The sequence below is a fragment of the Kogia breviceps genome, chromosome 8 (assembly GCF_026419965.1).
Source record: "Kogia breviceps isolate mKogBre1 chromosome 8, mKogBre1 haplotype 1, whole genome shotgun sequence".
Taxonomy (NCBI): domain Eukaryota; kingdom Metazoa; phylum Chordata; class Mammalia; order Artiodactyla; family Physeteridae; genus Kogia; species Kogia breviceps.
Genome location: NC_081317.1, coordinates 96,889,373 through 96,915,213, shown reverse-complemented (window position 1 = coordinate 96,915,213; position 25,841 = coordinate 96,889,373). Strand labels below are relative to the sequence as shown.

The window sequence follows — 25,841 nt, the reverse complement described above, 5'->3', positions numbered from 1 at the left end:
CTTCATGGAGCAAGGACCTAATAAATATTTTTTGAGTGAATAATTTATTTTGGAACTTTAGAGATTTTTTTTATCCTTCAATTTCTCAATTTTCTCCACTGAAAATTGTAGACAAAATTTGTATTTCTCTCTGTATTATATGATTGTAGAAGAGTTAAAAACTGCTGCACAAATTTTTTAAAAACCTGTGGTGAACGTGAAAGGGTTAGATGTTCCTTTATATTTAAAGGAGTGCTTCTTCTAAAAGTCCATGTGACTTTAAAAACTTACAAAATTTAACAAAAAAATAACACCTATACTATTTGATCCATAAATACTATAACAATTGTTAAAATTTTAGGACAAGAATTAAGTTACACAAGAATTTTTTATACTATGTTTGGTAATTTGGGCATTTTCACTGGAAAAAAATTAAAATAAAATAACTAACATATTCCAAAGCTAAAGAGTCATTGCTTTGTAGTAAAATAAGAAAACAAAATACACATCATTGCAAAGAAATGTGTATTTGGTGCTTAAAATAATCAACTGGGAGTTTCAAAAAGCTTGTCTAACTACAGATAAAACTCCATTCATATGCTGTCTTGCAATTTGGAAATACTTTCCTTTTGTCCATCCATCTCTCCTCCTCCCACCTTCTCCTTCCTTGTCTTCCTCCTTTCCTCTCTTCCTTCTTTTCTCCAAGAGATTCAACAGGGGACAGTTGTCAAAAACATGTTCATAGCTAAAGGCAGCAAGTACAATCAATCCATTCAAAGCACAAGTACCTGTTAACGATCCCTCCATAAAATACTGCTTTTCTCATTTTGCTGGAGGGGAAAAAACAAGACAGTAACTTCTTTGTAGAGTTCCAAGAATATACACAAAATATATAGGGGAAAAAGGAAAATTTTATATTTTGGAATTTGGATTCAAATGATACCTAAAGTTTTAATGCGATTAATTCCTGGTAAATATTTTCAGGTTTAATCCACTGAGGTACACTATTATAATATAGCATTGCTGTTTAATGTAATGTTTACCTAAAAATTATTTAATTATTAACAGCAACAGTTCACTGGAAACTTGGGTCTCTGCCCAAAAAGTTTCCGTAAAACAATCATCATGTTTAATTGTTCATGTTTATTCAAAAATACAGGCCACTGCTGTTACAAGAGTAGAAAACCCAATCATTTTAGGAAGTGCGTGTGTGTGCATGTGTGTGTGTGTGTGCGTGTGCGTGAGCGCACATGCACGTACATATTTAGCAAGTAAATAAAAAATTAGATTACTATTGAATAAAGCAGTGCATTCTCAGGTATTTCATTAGATACACATATAAATATAAAAAAAACTATTTGGACTTGCAAACAAAGACTATTACAAGAGACAAAGAAAGACACTACATAATGATCAAGGGATCAATCCAAGAAGGATATAAAAATTGTAAATATTTATGCACCCAACATAGGAGCACCTGAATACATAAGGCAAATGCTAACAGCCATAAAAGGGGAAATCAACAGTAACACAATCAGAGTAGGGGACTTTAACACCCCACTTTCACCAAGGGACAGACCATCCAAAATGAAAATAAATAAGAAAACACAAGCTTTAAATGATACACTAAACAAGATGGACTTAATTGATATTTATAGGACATTCCATCCAAAAACAACACAATACACTTTCTTCTCAAGTGCTCATGGAACATTCTCCAGGATAGATCATATATTGGGCCACAAATCAAGGCTTGGTAAATTTAGAGAAAACTGAAATCATATCAAATATCTTTTCTGACCACAATGCTATGAGACTAGATATTAATTACAGGAAAAAAATCTGTAAAAAATACAAACACATGGAGGCTAAAGGATACACTACTTAATAACCAAGAGATCACTGAGGAAATCAAAGAGGAAATCAAAAAATACCTAGAAACAAATGACAATGAAAACACGATCACCCAAAACCTATGGGATGCAGCAAAAGCAGTCCTAGAGGAAAGTTTATAGCAATAAAATGTTACCTCAAGAAACAAGAAACATCTCAAATAAAAAACTTAACTTTACACCTAAAGCAATTACAGAAAGAAGAATTTAAAAACCCCAAAGTTAGCAGAAGCAAAGAAATCATAAAGATCAGATCAGAAATAAATTAAAAAGAAATGAAGGAAACAATAGCAAAGATCAATAAAAGTAAAAGCTGGTTCTTTGAGAAGATAAGCAAAATTGATAAACCATTAGCCAGACTCAACATGAAAAAAAGGGAGAAGACTCACATCAATACAATTAGAAATGAAAAAGGAGAAGTAACAACTGACACTGCAGAAATACAAAGGATCATGAGAGATTACTGCAAGCAACTATATGCCAATAAAATGGACAATCTAGAAGAAATGGACAAATTCTTAGAAAAGCACAACCTTCCAAGACTGAACCAGGAAGAAATAGAAAATATAAACAAACCAAACACAAGCACTGAAATTGAAACTGTGATTAAAAATCTTCCAACAGGGCTTCCCTGGTGGCACAGTGGTTGAGAGTCCTCCTGTCGATGCAGGGGACACGGGTTCGTGCCCCTGTCCAGGAGGACCCCACGTGCTGCGGAGCGGCTGGGCCCATGAGCCATGGCCACTGGGCCTGCGTGTACGGAGACTGTGCTCCACAGCGGAAGAGGCCACAGTGGTGAGAGGCCCGCGTACTGCCAAAAAAAAAAAAAAAAAAAAAAATCTTCCAACAGACAAAAGCCCAGGACCAGATGGCGTCACAGGCAAATTCTATCAAACATTTGCAGAAGAGCTAACACCTATCCTTCTCAAACTCTTCCAAAATATAGCAGAGGGAGGAACACTCCCAAGCTCATTCTACGAGGCCACCATCATCATGATACCAAAACTAGACAAAGATGTCACAAAGAAAGAAAACTACAGGCCAATATCACTGATGGACTTAGATGCAAAAATCCTCAACAAAATACTAGTAAACAGAATCCAACAGCACATTAAAGGGATCATAAACCACGATCAAGTGGGGTTTATCTCAGGAATGCAAGGATTCCTCAATATACGCAAATCAATCAATGTGCTACACCATATTAACAAACTGAAGGATAAAAACCATATGATCATCTCAATGGATGCAGAAAAAGCTTTAAACAAAATTTAACACCGATTTATGATAAAAAAACCTCCAGAAAGTAGGCACAGAAGGAACCTACCTCAACATAATAAAGGCCATATATGATAAACCCACAGCCAACATCTTTCTCAATGATGAAAAACTGAAACTATTCCCTCTAAGATCAGGAACAAGACAAGGGTGCCCACTCTTACCACTATTATTCAACATAGATTTGGAAGTTATAGCCACAGCAATCAAAGAAGAAAAAGAAATAAAACGAATCCACATCAGAAAAGAATAAGTAAAGCTGTCACTGTTTGCAGGTAACATGATACTATACATAGAGAATCCTAAAGATGCTACCAGAAAACTACTAGAGCTAATCAATGAATTTGGTAAAGTAGCAGGATACAAAATTAATGCACAGAAATCTCTTGCATTCCTATACATCTTTTCATCTTTCAGATGAAAAATCTTAAAGAGAAATCAAGGAAACACTCCCATTTACCACTGCAACAAAAAGAATAAAATACCTAGCAATAAATCTACTTAAGGAGACAAAAGACATGTATGCAGAAAATTATAGGACACTGATAAAACAAATTAAAGATGATACAAATAGATGGAGAGATATACTATGTTCTTGGATTGGAAGAATCAACATTGTGAAAATGACTCTCCTACTCAGAGCAGTCTACAGATTCAATGCAATCCCTATCAAACTATCATTGGCATTTTTCACAGACGTAGAACAAAAAATTTCACAATTTGTATGGAAACACAAAAGACCCCGAATAGCCAAAGCAATCTTGAGAAAGAAAACAGAGGTGGAGGAATCAAGCTCCCTGACTTCATACTATACTACAAAGCTACAGTAATCAAGACAGTATGGTACTGGCGAAAAACAGAAATATAGATCAATGGAACAGGATAGAAAGCCTAGAAATAAACCCACACACATACGATCACCTTATTTTTGATAAAGGTGGCAAAAATATACAATGGAGAAAAGACAGACTCTTCAATTAGTGGTGCTGGGAAAACTGGACAGGTACATGTAAAAGTATGAAATTAGAACACTCCCTAACACCATACACAAAAATAAACTCAAAATGGATTAAAGACCTAAAGGTAAGGCCAGACACTATCAAACTCTTAGAGGAAAACATAGGCAGAACACTCTATGACATAAATCACAGCAAGATCCTTTTTGTCCCACCTTCTAGATAAATGGAAATAGAAACAAAAATAAACAAATGGACCTAATGAAATTTAAAAGCTTTTGCACAGCAAAGGAAACCATAAGCAAGATGAAAAGACAACCCTCAGAATGGGAGAAAGTATTTGAAAATGAAGCAACTGACAAAGGATTAATCTCCAAAATTTACAAGCAGCTCATGCAGCTCAATATCAAAAAAACAAATAACCCAATCCAAAAATGGGCAGAAGACCTAAACAGACATTTCTCCAAAGAAAATATACAGATTGCCAACAAACACATGAAAGAATGCTCAACATCATTAATCATTAGAGAAATGCAAATCAAATCTACAATGAGATATCATCTCACACCGGCCAGATTGGCCATCATCAAAAAATCTAGAAACACTAAATGCTGGAGAGGGTGTGGAGAAGAGGGAACACTCTTGCACTGTTGGTGGGAGTGTAAATTGATACAGCCACTATGGAGAACAGTTATGGAGGTTCCTTAAAAAACTACAAATAGAACCACCATACGACCCAGCAATCCCACTACTGGGCATATACCCTGAGAAAACCATGTCATGTACCAAAATGTTCACTGCAGCTCTATTTACAATAGCCAGGACATGGAAGCAACCTAAGTGTCCATCAACAGATGAATGCATAAAGAAGATGTGGCACATATATACAATGGAATATTACTCAGCCATAAAAAGAAATGAAATTGAATTATTTGTAGTGAGGTGGATGGACCTAGAGTCTGTCATACAGAGTGAAGTAAGTCAGAAAGAGAAAAACAAATACCATATGCTAACACATATATATGGAGTCTAAGAAAAAAAAAAGGTCATGAAGTACCTAGGTGAAAGATGGGAATAAAGACACAGACCTACTAGAGCATGGATTTGAGGATATGGGGAGGGGAAAGGATAAGCTGTGACAAAGTGAGAGAGTGGCATAGACATATATACACTACCAAACGTAAAATAGATAGCGAGTGGGAAGCAGCCACATAGCACAGGGAGATCAGCTCGGTGCTTTGTGACCACCTAGAGGGGTGGGATAGGGAGGGTGGGAGGGAGGGAGACAGAAGAGGGAAGAGATATGGGAACATATGTATATGTATAACTGATTCACTTTGTTACAAAGCAGAAACTAACACACCATTGTAAAGCAATTATACTCCAATAAAGATGTTAAAAAATATATATGTATATATAAAAAACTGAAAGAAGTTAAAGTTGCCAGTGACAATTTAATCCAAATAGCTTAATCTGAAAAGCTTTATTGTTTAGAGAGATACATTAGAGAAAGCGGAAACATATCAATATACTGTTAGAGTTTCTAATTCTATGATATAAACTTATTCTAAAATATTCTTCTTTTGTAATATTGTCTTAATCTTGCAGTATTCATGATAATACTTTGAATAATGTTAATACCCAGTATAAATGCCTTTCCCTAAAATTGCTTATCTGATTATTCTACCCAAAGCCATGGACCAAAGTCACATTTCTGATTTTACACTTGAGATCAACAGGAGCAATAGTAATGGCTAAAATTCACTGAGGACTTACTATGTTCCAGGCATTATTTATATATATTAATTAATTTAATCTTCATAACAGGTCTATGAGATGGGTTATAATTATTACTTATATTTTTGGAGACAAGGAAACTGAGACACAGAAAGGATAAGCTAATTACCCAGGGTCACACAGCTGGCATTTATCAGTGGAAGCAGAAATCTAATCCGAACATTCCTTTCATAACCACTCCACTCCACTGCCTATCTGAAAGTGTGACTCATTATGTTAGTACATCTTGTTAAATTTTATAGTTTTATGCTGTTTGAAGGAGTGCTGCTGGAATCATCTTCATTTATATACCTCCACTGTGCCCTTCTATGTAATTCTGAAAATACAAACAATCTTTGTTTGAAAATAGAGATTGTCTTTAAGGGATAGCATGTGCATTTTGTCATGCCTTTGAGCTAGCTAATCATAAAACTTCTTAAAGATAATAACAGGTTTTGTTGACAATAACGGCCAGCCATAAACAGACTCAGAAACCCCTCACCCTAGACCAGGGGGTCAAGTCTGTAAGCACAATGGGAGCTTCCACTTGATGTTGCAGGTTACTGGACACAGAGTCCATGGTTCTCACTCCCAGAGGCAGCTGTGACCCAAATGAATTTAGCCTCATGGGTGTCAAGGAGACAACTGGACACCTACACTGAAGTGCAATGGCCACCTGTGCACCTGCAAACCCTCTGCCCTGATGTGCAGTGAGCCTTTCCCACCTGGATTAGATGCTGCTTCAGGTATCAGGTAGACACTACGAACCAGGCTTCTGGAGAATGCCAATGACACACTGCCCCCAGGCACCTCTGTTTCAGGCTCCTCCTGAATATGGAGCCTTGCTGAGATCAGACTTGATCAAGATCTCCCTAGATACAGTCATCTTGCCTAATAATACCTGCCAGAAGGCCTCCTCTTTGCTGCCTGTTGGCCTTTGGTAGTTCCCCCGACACCTGGCCTTTTCAAGCTTTCCCTCAGGGCTTCCCAGCAACTCTTAGAACAGACACCATGCTTTTTATCAAAGCCTTAGGTTAGAAATTATGTCAGGCATTTTCCTACTGGAAGAAGACAAAACACTCAAAATCAGCCAATGGATCCTTCCATGAACATATCAGTTGCCTAGTAGAGAGCTCAGGGAAAGTCACATAAAAAATCACTTTTAGAGGGGAGCGAAAAGATGGCGGAAGAGTAAGACGCGGGGATCACCTTCCTCCTCACAGATACATCAGAAATACATCTACACGTGTAACTTCTCCTATAGAACACCCACCGAACGCTGGCAGAAGACCTCAGACCTCCCAAAAGGCAAGAAACTCCCCACGTACCTGGGTAGGGCAAAAGAAAAAAGAATAAATAGAGACAAAAGAATAGGGACGGGACCTGCACCAGTGAGAGGGAGCCGTAAAGGAGGAAATGTTCCCACACACTAGAAGCCCCTTCGCGGGCGGAGACTGCGGGTGGCGGACGGGGAAGCTTCGGGGCCGCGGAGGAGAGCGCGGTAAGCGGGTGCGGAGGGCAAAGCGGAGAGATTCCCGCACAGAGGATCGGTGCCGAACAGCACTCACCAGCCCGAGAAGCTTGTCTGCTCATCCGCCACGGCGGGCGGGGCTGGGAACTGAGCCTCGGGCGGATCCCAGGGAAAGGTCTGGAGTTGGCAGAGTGAAAACAGCCTGAAGGGGTTAGCGCACCACGGCTGGCCGGGAGGGAGTTCGGGAGAAGTCTGGAGCTGCCGAAGAGGCAAGAGACCTTTTCTTCCCTCTTTACCTCCTGCTGCGCGAGGAGAGGGGTTTAAGCGCACCGCTTAAAGGAGCTCCAGAAACGGGCGCGAAGCTGCCGAAGAGACAAGAGACTTTTTCTTGCCTCTTTGCTTCCTGGGGCACGAGGAAAGGGAATTAAGGGCACCACATAAAGGAGCTCCAGAAACGGGCGCGAGCTGCGGCTGTCAGCACGGACAACAGAGACGGGTGTGGGACGCTAGGGTTGCTACTGCCGCCACCAAGAGGCCTGTGTGCGAGCACAGGTCACTCTCCACACCGGCCCTCCCGGGAGCCTGTGCAGCCCGCCAGTGCCGGGGTCCCGGGATCCTGGGACTGCTTCCCCGGGAAAACGCGCGGTGCGCCTCGGGCCGGCAGCGTCACGCCGGCCTTTGCCGCCGCGGACTCGCCCCACATCCGTGCCCCCCCCACCCCTGCCCCACGCCTGAGTGAGCCAGAGACCACGAATCAGCTGCTCCGTTAACGCTGCTCCTTTGACCCCGCCCTCTCTGAGCGAAGGGCAGACGCCCTCTGACGACCTGCGCGCAGAGGCGGGGCCAGGTCCAGGGCTGAGCCCCAGGAGCTGTGTGAACAAAGTGAGGGGGAGGTCCCTCCCAGCAGCCTCAGAAACAGCGGGTTAAAGTTCCACAGTCAGCTTGAAGTGCCCTGCATCTGTGGAAAACCTGAATAGACAGCGAAATATCCCAGGTTGAGGAAGTGGACTTTGGGAGCAAGATATACTATTATTTTCCCCTTTTTTCTTTTTGTGAGTGTGGATGTGGGTGCTCCTGTGTGAGATTTTGTCTGTGTAGCTTTGTTTTCACCATTTGTCCTGGGGTTAGACCGACCATTATTTTTTTTGGTCTTTTTTTTTTTCTTTAATAGAAATTTTTCTTCTTAATAATTATTTTGTTATTTTAATAACTGTATTTTACCCTACTTTATTTTGTCTTCTGCCCTTTCTTTCTTACTTTCTTCCCTCCTTTCTTTGCTATTTCCCTCCTTCCTTCCTCCCTTCCTTCCTTTATTCCCTCCTTCCTTCCTCCCTTCCTTTCTTCATCCCTCCCTTCCTTTCTTTATTCCATCCTTCCTTCCTCCCTTCCTTTCTTCCTCCCTCCCTTCCTTTCTTCCTTCCTTCCCTCCCTTCCTCCTTCCTTCCTTCCTTTCTTGCCTTTCTATTTTTTTCTCCCTTTTGTTTTGAGCCGTGTGGATTAAAGGCTCTTGGCACTCCAGCCAGGTGTCAAGGCTGTGTCTCTGAGGTGGGAGAACTAACCTCAGGACACTGGTCCACAAGAGACCTCTCAGCTCCACGTAATATCAAATGGCGAAAATCTCCCAGAGATCTCCATCTCAACACCAAGACCCAGCTTCACTCAAGGACCAGCAACGAACAGTGCTGGACACCCTATCCCCAACAAAGAGCGAGACAGGTCTACAGCCCCATCCATTAGCAGAGAGGCTGCCTAGAATCACAGTAAGGCTACCGACATCCCCATACACGCCCCCAGACGTGGACCTGCCCACCAGGGAGACGGGATCCAGACTCATCCACCAGAACAGGGGCACTGGTCCCCCCAACCAGGAAACCTGCTCAACCCATTGAACCAACCTCAGCCACTGGGGACAGCCACCAAAAATAGATAGAACTACGAACCTGCAGCCTGCAAAAGGGAGACCCCAAACACAGTAAGATAAGCAAAATGAGAAGACAGAAAAACACACAGCAGATGAAGGAACAAGATAAAAACACACCAGACCTAACAGATGAAGAGGTTATAGCCAATCTACCTGAAAGAGAATTTAGAATAATGATGGTGAAGATGATGCAAAATCTTGGAAATAGAATAGACAAATTGCAAGAAACAGTTAACAAGGACCTAGAAGAAATAAAGAGGAAGCAAGTAACGATGAGCAACACAATAAATGAAATGAAAATTACTCTAGATGGGATCAGTAGCAGAATAACTGAGGCAGAAGGACGGATAAGTGACCTGGAAGATAAAATAGTGGAAATAAATATTGCAGAGCAGAAGAAAGAAAAAAAGAATGAAAAGAACTGAGGACAGTCTCAGAGATCTCTGGGACAACGTTAAACGCACCAACATTTGAATCATAGGGGTCCCAGAAGAAGAAGAGAAAAAGAAAGGGACTGAGAAAATATTTGAAGAGATTATAGTTGAAAACTTCCCTAATATAGGAAAGGAAATAGTCAACCAAGTCCAGGAAGCACAGAGAGTCCCATACAGGATAAACCCAAGGATAAACACGCCGAGACACATAATAATCAAACTGTCAAAAATTAAATACAAAGAAAAAATATTAAAAGCAGCAAGGGAAAAACAACAAATAACACACAAGGGAATCCCCATAAGGTTAACATCTGATCTTTCAGCAGAAACTCTACAAGCCAGAAGGGAGTGGCAGGACATATTTAAAGTGATGAAGGAAAAAAACCTACAACCAAGATTACTCTACCCAGCAAGGATCTCATTCAGATTTGATGGAGAAATTAAAACCTTTACAGACAAGCAAAAGCTGAGAGAGTTCAGCACAACCAAACCAGCTTTACAACAAATGCTAAAGGAACTTCTCTAAGCAAGAAACATAAGAGAAGGAAAAGACCTACAAGAACAACCCAAAACAATTAAGTAAATGGTAATAGGAATGCACATATCAATAATTACCTTAAATGTAAATGGATTAAATGCTCCCACCAAAAGACAGACTGGCTGAATGGATACAAAAACAGGACCCATATATACGCTGTCTACAAGAGACCCACTTCAAACCTAGGGACACTTACAGGCTGAAAGTGAGGGGATGGAAAAAGATATTCCATGCAAATGGAAATCAGAAGAAAGCTGGAGTAGCAATTCTCATATCAGACAAAATAGACTTTAAAATAAAAACTATTATAAGAGACAAAGAAGGACACTACATAATGATCAAGGGATTGATCCATGAAGAAGATATAACAATTGTAAATATTTATGCACCCAACATAGGAGCACCTCAATACATAAGGCAAATACTAACAGACATAAAAGGGGAAATCGACAGTAACACAATCATAGTAGGGGACTTTAACACCCCACTTTCACCAATGGACAGATCATCCAAAATGAAAATAAATAAGGAAACACAAGCTTTAAATGATACATTATACAAGATGGATTTACTTGATATTTATAGGACATTCCACCCAAAAACAACAGAATACACATTTTTCTCAAGTGCTCATGGAACATTCTCCAGAATAGATCATATCTTGGGTCACAAATCTAGCCTTGGCAAATTTAAGAAAATTGAAATTGTATCAAGTATCTTTTCTGACCACAACGCTATGAGACTAGATATCAATTACAGGAAAAGATCTGTAAAAAATACAAACACATGGAGGCTAAACAATACACTACTTAATAACGAAGTGATCACTGAAGAAATCAAAGAGGAAATCAAAAAATACTTAGAAACAAATGAAATGAAGACACGACGACCCAAAACCTATGGGATACAGTAAAAGCAGTTCTAAGAGGGAAGTTTATAGCAATACAATCATACCTTAAGAAACAGGAAGCATCTCGAATAAACAACTTAACTTTGCACCTAAAGCAATTAGAGAAGGAAGAACAAAAAACCCCCAAATTTAGCAGAAGGAAAGAAATCATAAAGATCAGATCAGAAATAAATGAAAAAGAAATGAAGGAAACAATAGCAAAAATCAATAAAAGTAAAAGCTGGTTCTTTGAGAAGATAAATAAAATTGATAAACCATTAGCCCGACTCATCAAGAAAAAAAGGGAGAAGACTCAAATCAATAGAATTAGAAATGAAAAAGGAGATGTAACAAATGACTCTGCAGAAATACAAAAGATTATTAGAGATTACTACAAGCAACTCTATGCCAATAAAATGGACAACCTGGAAGAAATGGACAAATTCTTAGAAATGCACAACCTGCCGAGACTGAACCAGGAAGAAATAGAAAATATGAACAGACCAACCACAAGCACTGAAATTGAAACTGTGATTAAAAATCTTCCAACAAACAAAAGCCCAGGACCAGATGGCTTCACAGGCGAATTCTATCAAACATTTAGAGAAGAGCTAACACCTATCCTTCTGAAACTCTTCCAAAAATAGCAGAGGTAGGAACACTCCCAAACTCATTCTACGAGGCCACCATCACCCTGATACCAAAACCAGACAAAAACGTCACAAAGAAAGAAAACTATAGGCCAATATCACTGATGAACATAGATGCAAAAATCCTCAACAAAATACTAGCAAACAGAATCCAACAGCACATTAAAAGGATCATACACCATGATCAAGTGGGGTTTATTCCAGGAATGCAAGGATTCTTCAATATACGCAAATCAATCAACGTGATACACCATATCAACAAACTGAAGGAGAAAAACCATATGATCATCTCAATAGATGCAGAGAAAGCTTTTGACAAAATTCAACACCCATTTATGATAAAAACCCTGCAGAAAGTAGGCATAGAGGGAACTTTCCTCAATATAATAAAGGCCATATATGACAAACCCACAGCCAGCATTGTTCTCAATGGTGAAAAACTGAAACCATTTCCCCTAAGATCAGGAACAAGACAAGGTTGCCCACTCTCATCACTCTTATTCAACCTAGTGTTGGAAGTTCTAGCCACAGCAATCAGAGAGAAAAAAGAAATAAAAGGAATCCAAATTGGAAAAGAAGAAGTAAAGCTGTCACTGTTTGCAGATGACATGATACTATACATAGAGAATACTAAGGATGCTACCAGAAAACTACTAGAACTAATCAATGAATTTGGTAAAGTAGCAGGATACAAAATTAATGCACAGAAATCTCTGGCATTCTTATACACTAATGATGAAAAATCTGAGAGGGAAATTAAGAAAACACTCCCATTTACCATTGCAACAAAAAGAATAAAATATCTAGGAATAAACCTACCTAAGGAGACAAAAGACTTGTATGCAGAAAACTATAAGACACTGATGAAAGAAATTAAAGATGATACAAATAGGTGGAGAAATATACCATGTTCTTGGATTGGAAGAATCAACATAGTGAAAATGACTGTATTACCCAAAGCAATATACAGATTCAATGCAATCCCTATCAAATTACCACTGGCATTTTTTACAGAACTAGAACAAAGAATTTCACAATTTGTATGGAAACACAAAAGACCCCGAATAGCCAAAGCAATCTTGAGAACGAAAAATGGAGCTGGAGGAATCAGGCTCCCTGACTTCAGACTATACTACAAGGCCACAGTAATCAAGACAGTATGGTACTGGCACAAAAACAGAAATATAGATCAATGGAACAGGATAGAAAGCCCAGAGAGAAACCCACACACATATGGTCACCTTATCTTTGATAAAGGAGGGAAGGAAACACAGTGGAGAAAAGACAGCCTCTTCAATAAGTGGTGCTGGGAAAACTGGACAGCTACCTGTAGAAGTATGAAATTAGAACACTCCCTAACACCATACACAAAAATAAACTCAAAATGGGTTAAAGACCTAAATGTAAGGCCAGACACTATCAAACACTTAGAGGAAAACATAGGCAGAACACTCTATGACATCAATCACAGCAAGATCCTTTTGAACCATCTCCTAGAGAAATGGAAATAAAAACAAAAATAAACAAATGGGATCTAATGAAACTTAAAAGCTTTTGCACAGCAAAGGATACCATAAACAAGACCAAAGGACAACCCTCAGAATGGGAGAAAATATTTGCAAATGAAGCAACTGACAAAGGATTAATCTCCAAAATTTTTAAGCAACTCATGCAGCTCAATAACAAAAAAACAAACAACCCAATCCAAAAATGGGCAGAAGAACTAAATAGACATTTCTCCAAAGAAGATATACAGATAGCCAACAAACACATGAAAGAATGCTCAACATCATCAATCATTAGAGAAATGCAAATCAAAACTACAATGAGATATCATCTCACACCTGTCAGATTGGCCATCATCCAAAACTCTAGAAACAATAAATGCTGGAGAGGGTGTGGAGAAAAGGGAACACTCTTGCACTGTTGGTGGGAATGTAAATTGATACAGCCACTATGGAGAACAGTATGGAGGTTCCTTAAAAAACTACAAATAGAACTACCATATGACCCAGCAATCCCACTACTGGGCATATACCCTGAGAAAACCATAATTCAAAAAGAGTCATGTACCAAAATGTTTATTGCAGCTCTATTTATGATAGCCAGGACATGGAAGCAACCTAAGTGTCCATCAACAGATGAATGGATAAGGAAGATGTGGCACATATATACAATGGAATATTACTCAGCCATAAAAAGAAATGACACTGAGTTATTTGTAGTGAGGTGGATAGACCTGGAATCTGTCATACAGAGTGAAGTAAGTCAGAAGGATAAAAACAAATACCGTATGCTAACACATATATATGGAATCTAAAAAAAAAAAAAAATGTCATGAAGAGATTAGTGGTAAGACGGGAATAAAACACAGACCTACTAGAGCATGGACTTGAGGATATGGGGAGAGGGAAGTGTAAGCTGTGATGATGTGAGAGAGTGGCAGGGACATATACACACTACCAAATGTAAATTAGATAGCTAGTGGGAAGCTGCAGCATAGCACAGGGTGTTCACCTCTGTGCTTTGTGACCACCTAGAGGGGTGGGATAGGGAGGGTGGGAGGGAGGGTGACACAAGAGCGAAGAGTTATGGGAACATATGTATATGTATAACTGATTCACTTTGTTGTAAAGGAGAAACTAACACACTATTGTAAAACAGTTATACTCAAATAAAGATGTTAAAAAAAAATCACTTTTATTAGGCCACCTAAAAAATGATTATAAAATACACAGGGGGAGTCTACAGATATTCTATATACTTTCAAGGCAGCATATTTAAAATATATTAATTTCTCCATTTACTTGGTACTTACTGAGTGCCATCAGCAAAGCACTGTAGGAACAAAGAAGAGTGATTCTGTTTTCAGGAAGTTTAAAATCTGATTAAGGAGGGAGACATGTAACCAAGCATCTGTTCTATGAAACCAGTAAGAGCCTGAAAGCTAGTGCTTTTCAGAATAGATGTTAAACTAATTACCTAAGTGGATTGTGCATTTTGCTTTCTTGTCAAAGTGATGTGGTCAAAGCACCTGGTCAAGGATCAAGCTGCAATCACTTCCCGGTTCCACCACTGGTCATGAGGGCCACCCTTTCCTGTCACAGTAGCTGGATAAAAGCAGTCACGACAGGGGCAAAACAGTGAAAGTCAGATCTGGGGATCTTGCTGGATGTTTTGGGAAACAGAATCACTCACCTTTTTACTTATCCAACAAATATGTATTGAGAACCCACTGTCTTCCAGGACCATCCCAGTGCTCTGGGGATTAGGAAGTAGGAATAACAACAAAAAAGAAAGAGGAAGTCTCTGCTTTCTTGGAGCTTGAGTTGAGGGAATAAACAAATAAATACACGCTTAGTGCTTCAGGGTAATAAGGACCAAAGTCCAAATAGAGAAAAGCATTCTCTCTGTCACTGGGATTAGGAAGGTTGACCTTGGACATGGAGCTACCAAGCAGGTTCCTGCCTGAGCATCATGCAGACACTGGGAAGACAGAGCTGAAAGATGAAGAGAGGCTGATCCTGATGGCACAGCCTCATCTGGATCTAACCTTGCCTGAAATGAAATGATGTGAACCAACAATTCCCAGTTTTGTTTAAGTCACTTGCCAATACCCCAGTCCTTCACACTCCCATTTCTTATTACTCCACATATAATCAAACAACCATTAAGTCCTGAAAGTGTTTGTGTGCAGTGTCACTTTTTCATTCTCACTGCCATCCTCCCACTTCAGTCCCTCTTACACCTGGGAAATGGAATAACAGTGGAAGACCTCAGGGGGATGGATCACACAGGAAGTAGTGAAGGAGGAAGAACACCTCTTTGGCTGGCCAAATCCACATTAAGTCAACCCAGGAAGTCATTCGGCATCACCTTCAGCTAAGAAAATGGAGGAGGATGCTCGTGGAGGCTCTGGGCATGTTGATGCTGGGGGGTTGGGAGGGAGGCCTTGGGAGGGTGGGTAACCCAGTCTCATCCCTAGGGAACTGAGATCGGATTAAGATACAAGGTATGTCCTTTTCATGCTCAAATGCACAATAGCCTGCAGGATGTATCTTCCCACTCCTGCTTCACCTTGCAGCAATATTCATGAGGAAAAGGAACTTCTCCTAGGCAAACATGCAGCCTATCTTCCAACAAATGAATCCTATCACTTAAAAGAAGAACATGCAAATCTCCCAAAGATCAGGTTTTCAGGTTTCTTAAAATAGATCAGTAGTTCATCCTGACAAAAGAATAATAAATAATTATGATCCAAAATTTATTCTTATATCTGGAAAGTCAATATTATGTTTGTTAACCTTGGACCATAGTTCAAAATAGATCATTTGACTTACCTCTGATAGGTAATTGACTCTGAGCTCTGTCAATTCTACTGTGTTCTATACCAGAAAAAATATCTTTCAGAAATGTTCCTTGTCACTTTAAGAAAGCAAAGAGTAATTTGGCGTTTGCTCCCTTAAACTCTCTTATACATACCTTAACTAAACTCTGTTCAACATATCCTCTTTCAGTCCCCCAATTTTTTTAACCCCTGGCAATGACGGCATGGTTCACACCATAGGAAAGGATGTGCTCTGAAATGTCAAGGCTCACAGGTTTTCTTATCAGAACTTCCATGAATCGGGACGTCCCTGGTGGAGTAGTGGTTAAGAGTCTGCCTGCCAATGCAGGGGACAAGGGTTCGATCCCTGGTCCCGGAAGATCCAACGTGCCGCGGAGCAACTACGCCCACGCACCACAACTACTGAAGCCCTTGTGCCCAGAGCCCGTGCTCCGAAATGAGAGAAAGACCTCAGTGAGAAGCCCACGCGCCACAACAAAGAGTAACCCCCGCTGGCCGCAACTAGAGAAAGCCCGTAGCCTCAGTCCGCAATGAAGACCCAACACAGCCAAAAATAAATAAATTAATAAATTAATTTAAAAAAGGAAACTTCCATGAACTAACACAACGTTGCAGAGAAGCCTAAGAATCACAGACACACAGCAGTTAGCCAGCTTGATGACCTTACACAGCTATTTTTTTCTTTTTATGTTGTATTATTATACTTTTAGTGTATAGCAATGTCCTTATTCTCAAGTTTCTAATCATCAGACACAGCAAACGTAAAGCTATATGCCAAATCCTTAATTTTGATAATCTCCAAACATCTGAACAGATGTCTATAGAAACATATTATTTTTCTTACATCAGCCAAACCTGAGACATTAAAATAGTTAACAGTTCTTAAAATATTTTCTTCCATAATAAAAGTTTATATTAAAATTACTTTCTCTGACCTGAATCAAATTACTGAATTATTTTCTAATGCTAATCAGATTCCCTTTATTATATCTACTCACCTTAAAATCAAAATCCTACCAGCCATTCCTTAGAACTATATTAACAGGAACCAGGACCTGGGAAGACCTCAGAGGCAGGTTAAGTGCTGCTGGTTCTAATGGTGGCTGCATACCAATATCCTAGAACACAAAACACCTCCGACATGTGAAGGCAATAGTTTCAACTGGGTTCAGCTGGATCAGGGCAGATGTCTTTGTATTTCCTCATTGCTCACATGCTCAGAAATCCAAATTGGAGAATATCCGTTCCGCATGGTAACAAGTAAGAAATAGCTCAATCCCACATAACTGGATTGTCACCTAATCCAATCTGTACCTCTCTTACAACTATTGACAGTGGTTTTTAATGCCTTCAGCAGGTCTCTCTACCCAAGCAGCCTCCCTTAAGACACACAAACATACGTACACACATAGGGTTCATTCTGCCACTTCTCCCACCAATTCACCACTCCGAGAAAGAGTGTATTTAGCTTAACTTTATCAAGCTCTTTGGTTGCCTGAGGATTGATAAACGTTAAAATAAAAACTAATTACAACCTTGAGAACCGCAGGTGGCACCTGGTCTCATGTCTCAAGGCAGCAGGTCGCTCCTGCATTCACCCAAGCAGCAATGTCACTGCTTGCTCCTAAGCTCCAGAGAAACCCTCTGTTGGGTCTTGAACACCCCAAGTAATGAGATGCTACTGAAACGATCATGTGGGGACCCTAGGTCTACGCCACAGCGTTAAGTGGCTTCTGAGGTTATCGAAACTGCCTCTGATTCCAAACAAGGTTCACCAGCCCCTTCGTCCCACAGTGGTCCAGTGAACACGTGGCATAAAAATTCCTTCTCCATAGGTGACAGCCACTAAGGCCAGAGATGGAACCACAGGTGATACAACTTAGGAACACATAAATTTAAATATCTGATACACCATTTACCATATCCCTAAAATGACACATCCAAAAGTATCATATTTGCCAGCTTAAAACACAAACGTTTTTCAACTCTCCATGAGTTAGCTAGCACATCCTCCATGAGTATCTTTTCCTGATATACTACCGAGTAAAAACTTAATAAAAGCCATAGCCTAGATAAAATATATCATTTTTTCATTTGTGATTAACAGCCTTGGAGGGAGGTTTTTTTTAAAACTGGTCCATTAAATGGGCATATATTTAAATAAAAATTATATAGTTTCTAACTTTAAACTACTCAAAATTTCAAGTACTTTATGTTTCAATTCTATTTCAAATCAGGACATTGAAAATACCCACTACCTGGAAACTAAGGAGAATATTTTTATTTTTTATTGCTAGCCAGACTCCCTATATTATTATTGAAAAGTAAAGTTTCTAATGAACCAGAAAGGAAATTTATTGTAAAGCAACACTCAAACTAAACACATGTATTATCACACAAGGTTATGTGTACACCTACCAGACATGTGCAATCTCTATGTCAAAGCATTATTTTCAAAAAGTTAAAAACACAACACATACAAATATAGAACAAATGCATGCCAAAGAATCATAAACTCATTAATGACTAATCCAGTAAAAGAGCATTTTGAGAAACTAGGAATTTACAGGTATTTATAGAAAAACATTCAAATGAGATTGCTAGGTTACATAAAAACTGATCAATGTCCTACAGGGCAATAAAACCTTTGTAGTTACCATATGTACCTGAAAAAAGAAATCATCAATTTCAGCATCTAAACTCCAATCAAATAGTAAATGACCAAGTCAGACATTCAAGCATTCTTCTAGGTAATTAAACTATCATGTGGGCCTATTAAACAATGTTCCTGCATAATGTCAAAAGGTCACTCTATCATACCCTCTCTTTTTTTAACTTTTTATTTTACATTGGAGCATAGTTGATTTACAATGTTGTGTTAGTTTTTACAGTATTTACAAGTTGTGTATAACTTTAATTAAAACACAGATTTTAACCTTATGCCATAGAACTCAAACTGGAAAAAACAAGTATGATATTTTGAAGGAACGTATTACATATGGTTTACTGCCTCTCAGAAATAGGTAGACATAAATAATTCAGTTTTTAGAAGTTATTCAATACGATAAAACAGAGCCTATAGCAATCAGCACTGCAGCGGGCCCCAGGTAGGCAGATGGAGTGGGAACACTTTGGAAATTACTCTGAAGAACTTTGTATGTTGAAGCCAAGCCTTGAAAGGCTCTGAAAAGTAAGTGGGGAGAAGATTCAGAGGTTAATTTCATATTCATTTTTCAGGATTAGAATTAGAATTGCAAGTAAACCCTGGATCTATTCATTCCAAATTGTTTGAACTCTTTTATACTTCTATAAGTATACTTTTATATTCAAGTTCTGATTTTGATTTAAAGGGAAAAATTCAAATTCAAATTTGCTCAGTTAATTGAGATTTTTATTAGTGAATATGTCCTTTATTTACTTTTGAATGATTTGGGTTTTTTTTTTTTCCAAATCAACTCAAAGGAGCAGACATTCTTGAGCTCCAGTCTTCTCCCCAGAACAGGCTTTCAGGCGTGGGAGGGTCACTGATAATGTGTCTTTAGGGTCATTTTGTTTGCTTGTTTGCTTAAAGAGTCTCCCGCAGCTGCATAAGCTTCAGGACCCTCACAGCTCTAGCCTTGCCTGTCACTCTGTGTTGATGGTCATATGGACTTTGTAAGTTTCTTTGGAGAAAAAAATGTTGTTGTTTTCCCTAAGTTTTCAAAAATATTCTGACCTCAATATTTCTGGGAAGTTTATTCAAATATGATTTTTTCAAAAACACAGTCCGTTTACCAGTTTGGTGAAGACTCTTTCCAACAAGTCCAAGCTCCAGTGCTTACTAAATACTTCTCTCTATATCCTATGCTCATTTTCCCCAGCATGTTTCACTGAATCATGAATGGATTCCCCATTCACCTGCTCCAGGGACACATCCTCTGATAGGCTCCCTCCCTAAACCAAGGAACATATTACGTATGGTCTAATGCCTTTCAGAAATAGGCAGACATAAATAATTCAATCTAAAGATCAACCAAAATACTGACATTTTCTTATTCAGATTATATCTCTTCTTCCTCCCCAAAGATCTGAAAACGCATAAAGAAACAGTAGATTCAGAGGGATAATCCTGATTAACTTGGAGGATTCGACTCACTCTAGAAAACCAATAAGCACACTACTGAGGCAAAAAGAAGCCTGCATCAATTAAAACAGTAGCAGGATTTTAGTCCCTATTACCCAAGGTGAAAACTTCTTTATGGACTGTATTGTCTTAGCACACAGGCATTACTTGAGATTGACTGTGCTCACATAGCAATAGAATATGTTGATGACACTTAGCAAATAATTACAAAGAATCTCTGCCCATTGAAATGACAAGAGTTCTGACAAACAAGATCCTTGAGAAGAGACATATGATAAACACACTATTAGACATTCACTTAAATCAATTCTCACGATTTTATACTTCTTAGCAGTTGTAGCATTATGTTCAGTTCCTCCGTTCTGCAACGCATATATTTTTATACAAAATTCTTGAGGTTAATCATGTTATTGGGTTAGGATAATTTATACAACAAGTGTCTCACTATTATACTATGTATGTTATTTTTATTTTAAAAGAATAATATTGTGTGATAATATCTATTAGAGGATCATATTAATAAACTTTCATTAAAGTTGATACAGTAACACTTTAGCACATAAGGAGCCATTGCTCCAGTGAAGAAAGGATTCAAATCTGATACAAATCTTCAAATTGAGGTGCTAATATATTTGCCTAGATCAACCACTAGGTACTACATGAAGATCACATGTTTGTCTCTCATGTTGGCCAACAAAATAGGCTTGATCTGCTCCCCCAACCAAGGACAGATACCTCTCATATATATGCAGGACATAACAGGGAAGAGACATTGTTGGATAAAAACAAATCCTGGGGCTTCCCTGGTGGCGCAGTGGTTGAGAGTCCGCCTGCCGATGCAGGGGACAAGGGTTCGTGCCCCGGTCCGGGAAGATCCCACATGACGCGGAGTGGCTGGAGCCGTGGCCGCTGAGCCTGCGCGACCGGACCCTGTGCTCCGCAACGGGAGAGGCCACAGCAGTGAGAGGCCCGCATACCAAAAAAAACAAAAACAAACAAACAAAAAAAACAAATCCTGATTACCACTCCTAGAACAGTGATTCAAGTTGTGTGCCCCACCTATCGTGGGCCATAAATACATCTTTTATTCTCACAACAAAAAAGGCACTTTTGGGCTTCCCTGGTGGCGCAGTGGTTGGGAGTCCGCCTGCCGATGCAGGGGAGGCGGGTTCGTGCCCCGGTCCGGGAGGATCCCGCGTGCCGTGGAGCGGCTGGGCCCATGAGCCATGGCCGCTGGGCCTGCGCGTCCGGAGCCTCCGCGACGGGAGAGGCCACCACAGTGAGAGGCCCGCGTACCACAAGAAAAAAAAAAAAAAAAAGAAGGGCACTTTTGACAGGGGAAGGAAACAAAAGGAGACTTCTAGAGAAAATTACAAGTACTGAGATTTAACAAGGTGCGGATGAGTGTGTAACACTCACTAAATTGAACCCCTGGGTCTATAAATGTCATCATTTACATCAAATAATCACCATCAACAGCGGCTGAAATGTCTAACACTGGCTTCAGTCCTTTTCAGAGACTTCAGTTCTTTTTCTTTCCTTTGGCGAGTAGAGTTAGGGAGGACAGCAGCTACTAGCTATAGCTTTTACTTTACTTATATGGGGAAAATAATTCAGCAGTAAATTCCAATTGTGTTGTTCCTTAATCGGGACAGAGTGAACATTACTCCTCAAAGTGACATGCGATCCAGGAAACAGATTTACAACACTAGATATGCAATCAAAATATTGACATTTTCTTATTCAGATTGTATCTCTTCTTCCTCCCCCCTCCCCAGAAAAGATCTGAAAGTTCATAAACAAATAGTAGATTCACAGGGATAATCCTAAAACAGAGAGCTATTGCCCTCTTCCACTTGTGGCTCATGGTAGGAAGTGAGCAAACCAACCACTGTCTGCACAACAACTTCTGGAAAACAGGACTCTAACTTGGAATCATTCTAACTTTCCTCTTGCGTTCCATTTAAGAGGATAACTCCATTAGAATTAACACTTTCATCTTGACTAAATACAAAGAGTTCTAGAAGGCAGACCAAGTAGAGATGCCCAATTTTTAAATATCAGGTCCTAGGCCATATTTTAGAGGATGCTGTCCATTCAACTTGCTTTATCTTCTAAAAAACAGAGAAGAGATTTTTTTTAAAAGCCCATGTTTTTGGCTGTTTAGAAACATTACTCTCGCCCTGTGTAGACTCCTCCTGACTTAAAATTTCCCATTAATTATAAAGATTCATGTCAAAACATGGATAATTTCTGAGATGTCAAATGTTTCAACCAAGTTCTGTATGAGAGTATGTCTTATGCCAGAACCTCGCCCAGGTTGACCCCCCTGTCTGACTAATTTACTACTGAGAACCAGTTGTAAATAGAGGAAAAATGTCACTGTATCCTTTTGGGGAAAAGATCTTTACCTTTTTAAAAATTTACATACAGTTATTTTATCAGGGCTTAAGAATATTTCATTTTTGTTAGTTTTAAAGTCTTGTCTGAAAAGATTACTTGAGTTCTTAAAACACTTCTTAGGAATAAAAGGTTAGCGATCAAAAGACTTGAGCAAATGCTGATGTTCGTGATTTCTTGTTGGTAGCCTAACTCCCATCCTGCTGGCAAACTCCTCTTTAGAATTTCTCAAACGATGGGACAGGACTAAAAGAACCCTCTACCTTGAAATTTGTAATAACAAATTTCAAATATGGGTTTGAAATACCTTACTTGTATATACATCTACACATACAAATAAACACCTCCCAAATATTTGAGAGTTAAGGAAAAACCCAACTGGTCAAATTAGCTAATCTAGACTATAATAAGATTCATTCACCATTACTTCTACTGCTACAAAGGATACTGTCCAATAAGATTAGCAAGCAATTATCAAATACAGTTTGTTGTAGCCTCTATGAATCTTTAAGTCTGCAAAGACATTTAAATATATACTTGACACTTGAACAACTATAATAGCCATCTTTGTGGTGATCAAGGACTCTAACTATAGTATCTAAAATGTTCTTAGCCATGCAAATTTACATAGGTACTTTTAACTTACTGAACTTTTAATAAGAGTACTAAACACAACTATCTAAAACAGAGGCTGAAAAGTGAACACTAGCATTGACATTTGAAGAGTCAGCCAGAGACCCAGAGGAACTGAGCTTAGAGATATGTTCAATTCAGAAAAGGATATCTGCCTGGATATTCAGACACGGAGCACTTCAGAACATGTGACTCTTAAAAAAAGATGCTCAGTATGAAGAAGATGATACCTCTGTGGATTTCAGGGAATACAATACAAACAGAAAATAAAGAAACATCAAAATAACTGATCTTGCAATATCCTGTAATCACAACTAAGGAGACAAGAAAGGCAGCACAGCTCTCTGCTTCTCTTATAAGGGAAGGATTTTTGAAGCCACGTTTCCTTTAAGTAAGAGTGACCTCTGGTGACTTTTTAATTGCACCTCAGTGTACTATGTTAAATTATTCTACAATTCTTTATACTAGCAAATCATTTAATACTAGTCATTTTTAATTTCTCAGCAAAGTGATAAATGCTTTACTGCAGGACCTAAAGATTTCATGTAGGGCTTCCCTGGTGGCGCAGTGGTTGAGAATCCGCCTGCCGATGCAGGAGACACGGGTTCGTGCCCTGGTCCGGGAAGATCCCACATGCCGCGGAGCAACTGAGCCCGTGAGCTATGGCCGCTGAGCCTGTGCGTCCGGAGCCTGTGCTCCGCAACGGGAGAGGCCACAACAGTGAGAGGCCCGCATACCGCAAAAAAAAAAAAAAAAAAAAAAAAAAAAAAAGATTTCATGTAAATGCCCCCATTTTAATTAATTCATGGAAATTGTGCCCAAAGCTAAATTAAAATTCTGTCTGAAACACGGGCAGTATTTTCTTAAAGGAGACTAAGGCTCATTTTCAGGAGTGACTCATATAATATGGCATTAAATGAGCTGATACTAAATGATGACAACACAAACTTATCACAGCCTCGGGGCGTAATATGGATGAATGATGGAAGGGTAACTATTTGTACAAAATGCTTTTCACTTTAGCACAGACTTCCTGGTAAAGGCAGAGTTCCCCAGCCCACCCCACCCCCAGATAAAACTGGATACCCAGCAGCAAGGTCAGTTTCTAACATGCCTACTAGCACTTTCTTGAAATGCATAATAGCTTGCCTACTCCCTACAACCTGATTTTTTAAAAATTCTTGAGGGGGATGGGGTGTGGATGTAGGACTAATGGGACTTTCTTAAAATCCCTCAAGGAAAGAAAAGCCCTATGATGGAGATTTCAATCTGAATAACACTTCGAAAACTTTTTCTGATTTCCAGATTTAAATGCCTTGAGGTCCGCTGAATCAATTTGGCTAGCATCTTTAGATCAGACTCACATTGCCAGTCCAGAACTGAGAGGTTCATACATCTTCACTGAACCAACACAATCAGAAACACAGCACATCACAATATTCAAGCATGTGCACTTGCGAATGAACCTGAATGGCAGATTGTTTTTCCCTTAAGCAAAAGCCTTCTACTTCTGAGGGGTCTATCCTTCTCGTAATTCTGGGGTCTATCCAGGTTTGCCGCCTGGGCTCTGCTGCGGAGCCTGCCCGCCGCTGCAGCGCCCGAGTTCTTGGTACCCGATTCCGCAGGGCGCCAACTGCAAACATGTACGCTAATGCAGGACACGGCCAGGTCGGCCAGCGATTTCCTTTCTGACATAAATCCTGCAAAATGTATTCATAGTAAAAAGAAATAAATGACATATTGGCATGCTCTTCTCTCCTCATCTCCTGCTATTCTCGCTCTGGTCTCTCTCCGCCTCAATATTCTCATGCTAATTTTAGGTTTTACTATAACTTGAGCTTTCTCAATGAATATTCAAAACAACAAAACACAGACAAAATTCAGCTCCAGACAAGTTAAAACAGGCTTTGTGTATTACAGACTTGACAAGTGGAAAAACCACTGTAAACCATGCTATCCAAGCCTTGGGACTTTGCGATGTTTTTTAAATGCCTCATTTTCAGAAACAGGCCAGTGATTCCATTTGTAAAATTCAATTATTTTTTAAAAAAACACGAATTCTAAGTTGTCAGTATAAGTTTTAAAAGATTTGCTGTACTCACAAGTATTCCCTGCTGCTAATGTACTCCAGGGCTGGGCAGACAAAAGAAAGAGCATCCTGAGACAGGCTCCCGCGGCGGGGTCCATGTTCACAGTCGCCGGGGCTCCCCACCCCAAAACCCAAGGTGTCCAGACAGCTGCTCTGAGCCGGGGTCTGCAAGCTTCCTCCCGCTCGGGGTAGCCAGCGCTCCCTCCTCCGGGCTCGGCGAACCCGCGCAGCCGGCGGCGCGGAAGCCCCAGCCTGCAGCCGCACCCCCACCCCCACCCCCACCCGCTCCCGCCTCGCTGCAAGCTCCACGCGTCCCGGGAGCTCCTGGCGGTGGCGGGAGGAAGTGCGAGTCAGGTCGGTGAAGGTCTTCAACCTGCGCTCGCTCCGAATCCGCATCCGCGGTCCTAGCTCCTTCACCCGCAGGTTTTCTCAACTCATTTAATGATTCACATTTAAAAATAAAA

The 25,841-nt window shown here is 39.8% G+C and overlaps 1 protein-coding gene across 1 annotated transcript in view; it reads right to left on the bottom strand.

Annotated features, from left to right (window-relative positions):
* Nucleotides 1-25,554, bottom strand: part of LOC131761268 (contactin-associated protein-like 3) — a 226,374-nt gene extending 200,820 nt beyond the window's left edge. Inside the window, exon 1 of the mRNA XM_059071797.2 lies at nt 25,391-25,554. Within this exon, the coding sequence (XP_058927780.2) occupies nt 25,391-25,475 (85 nt within the window). The 5' untranslated portion in view covers nt 25,476-25,554. The remainder of the gene's footprint in view (nt 1-25,390) is intronic.
* Nucleotides 25,555-25,841: the final 287 nt, after the last annotated feature.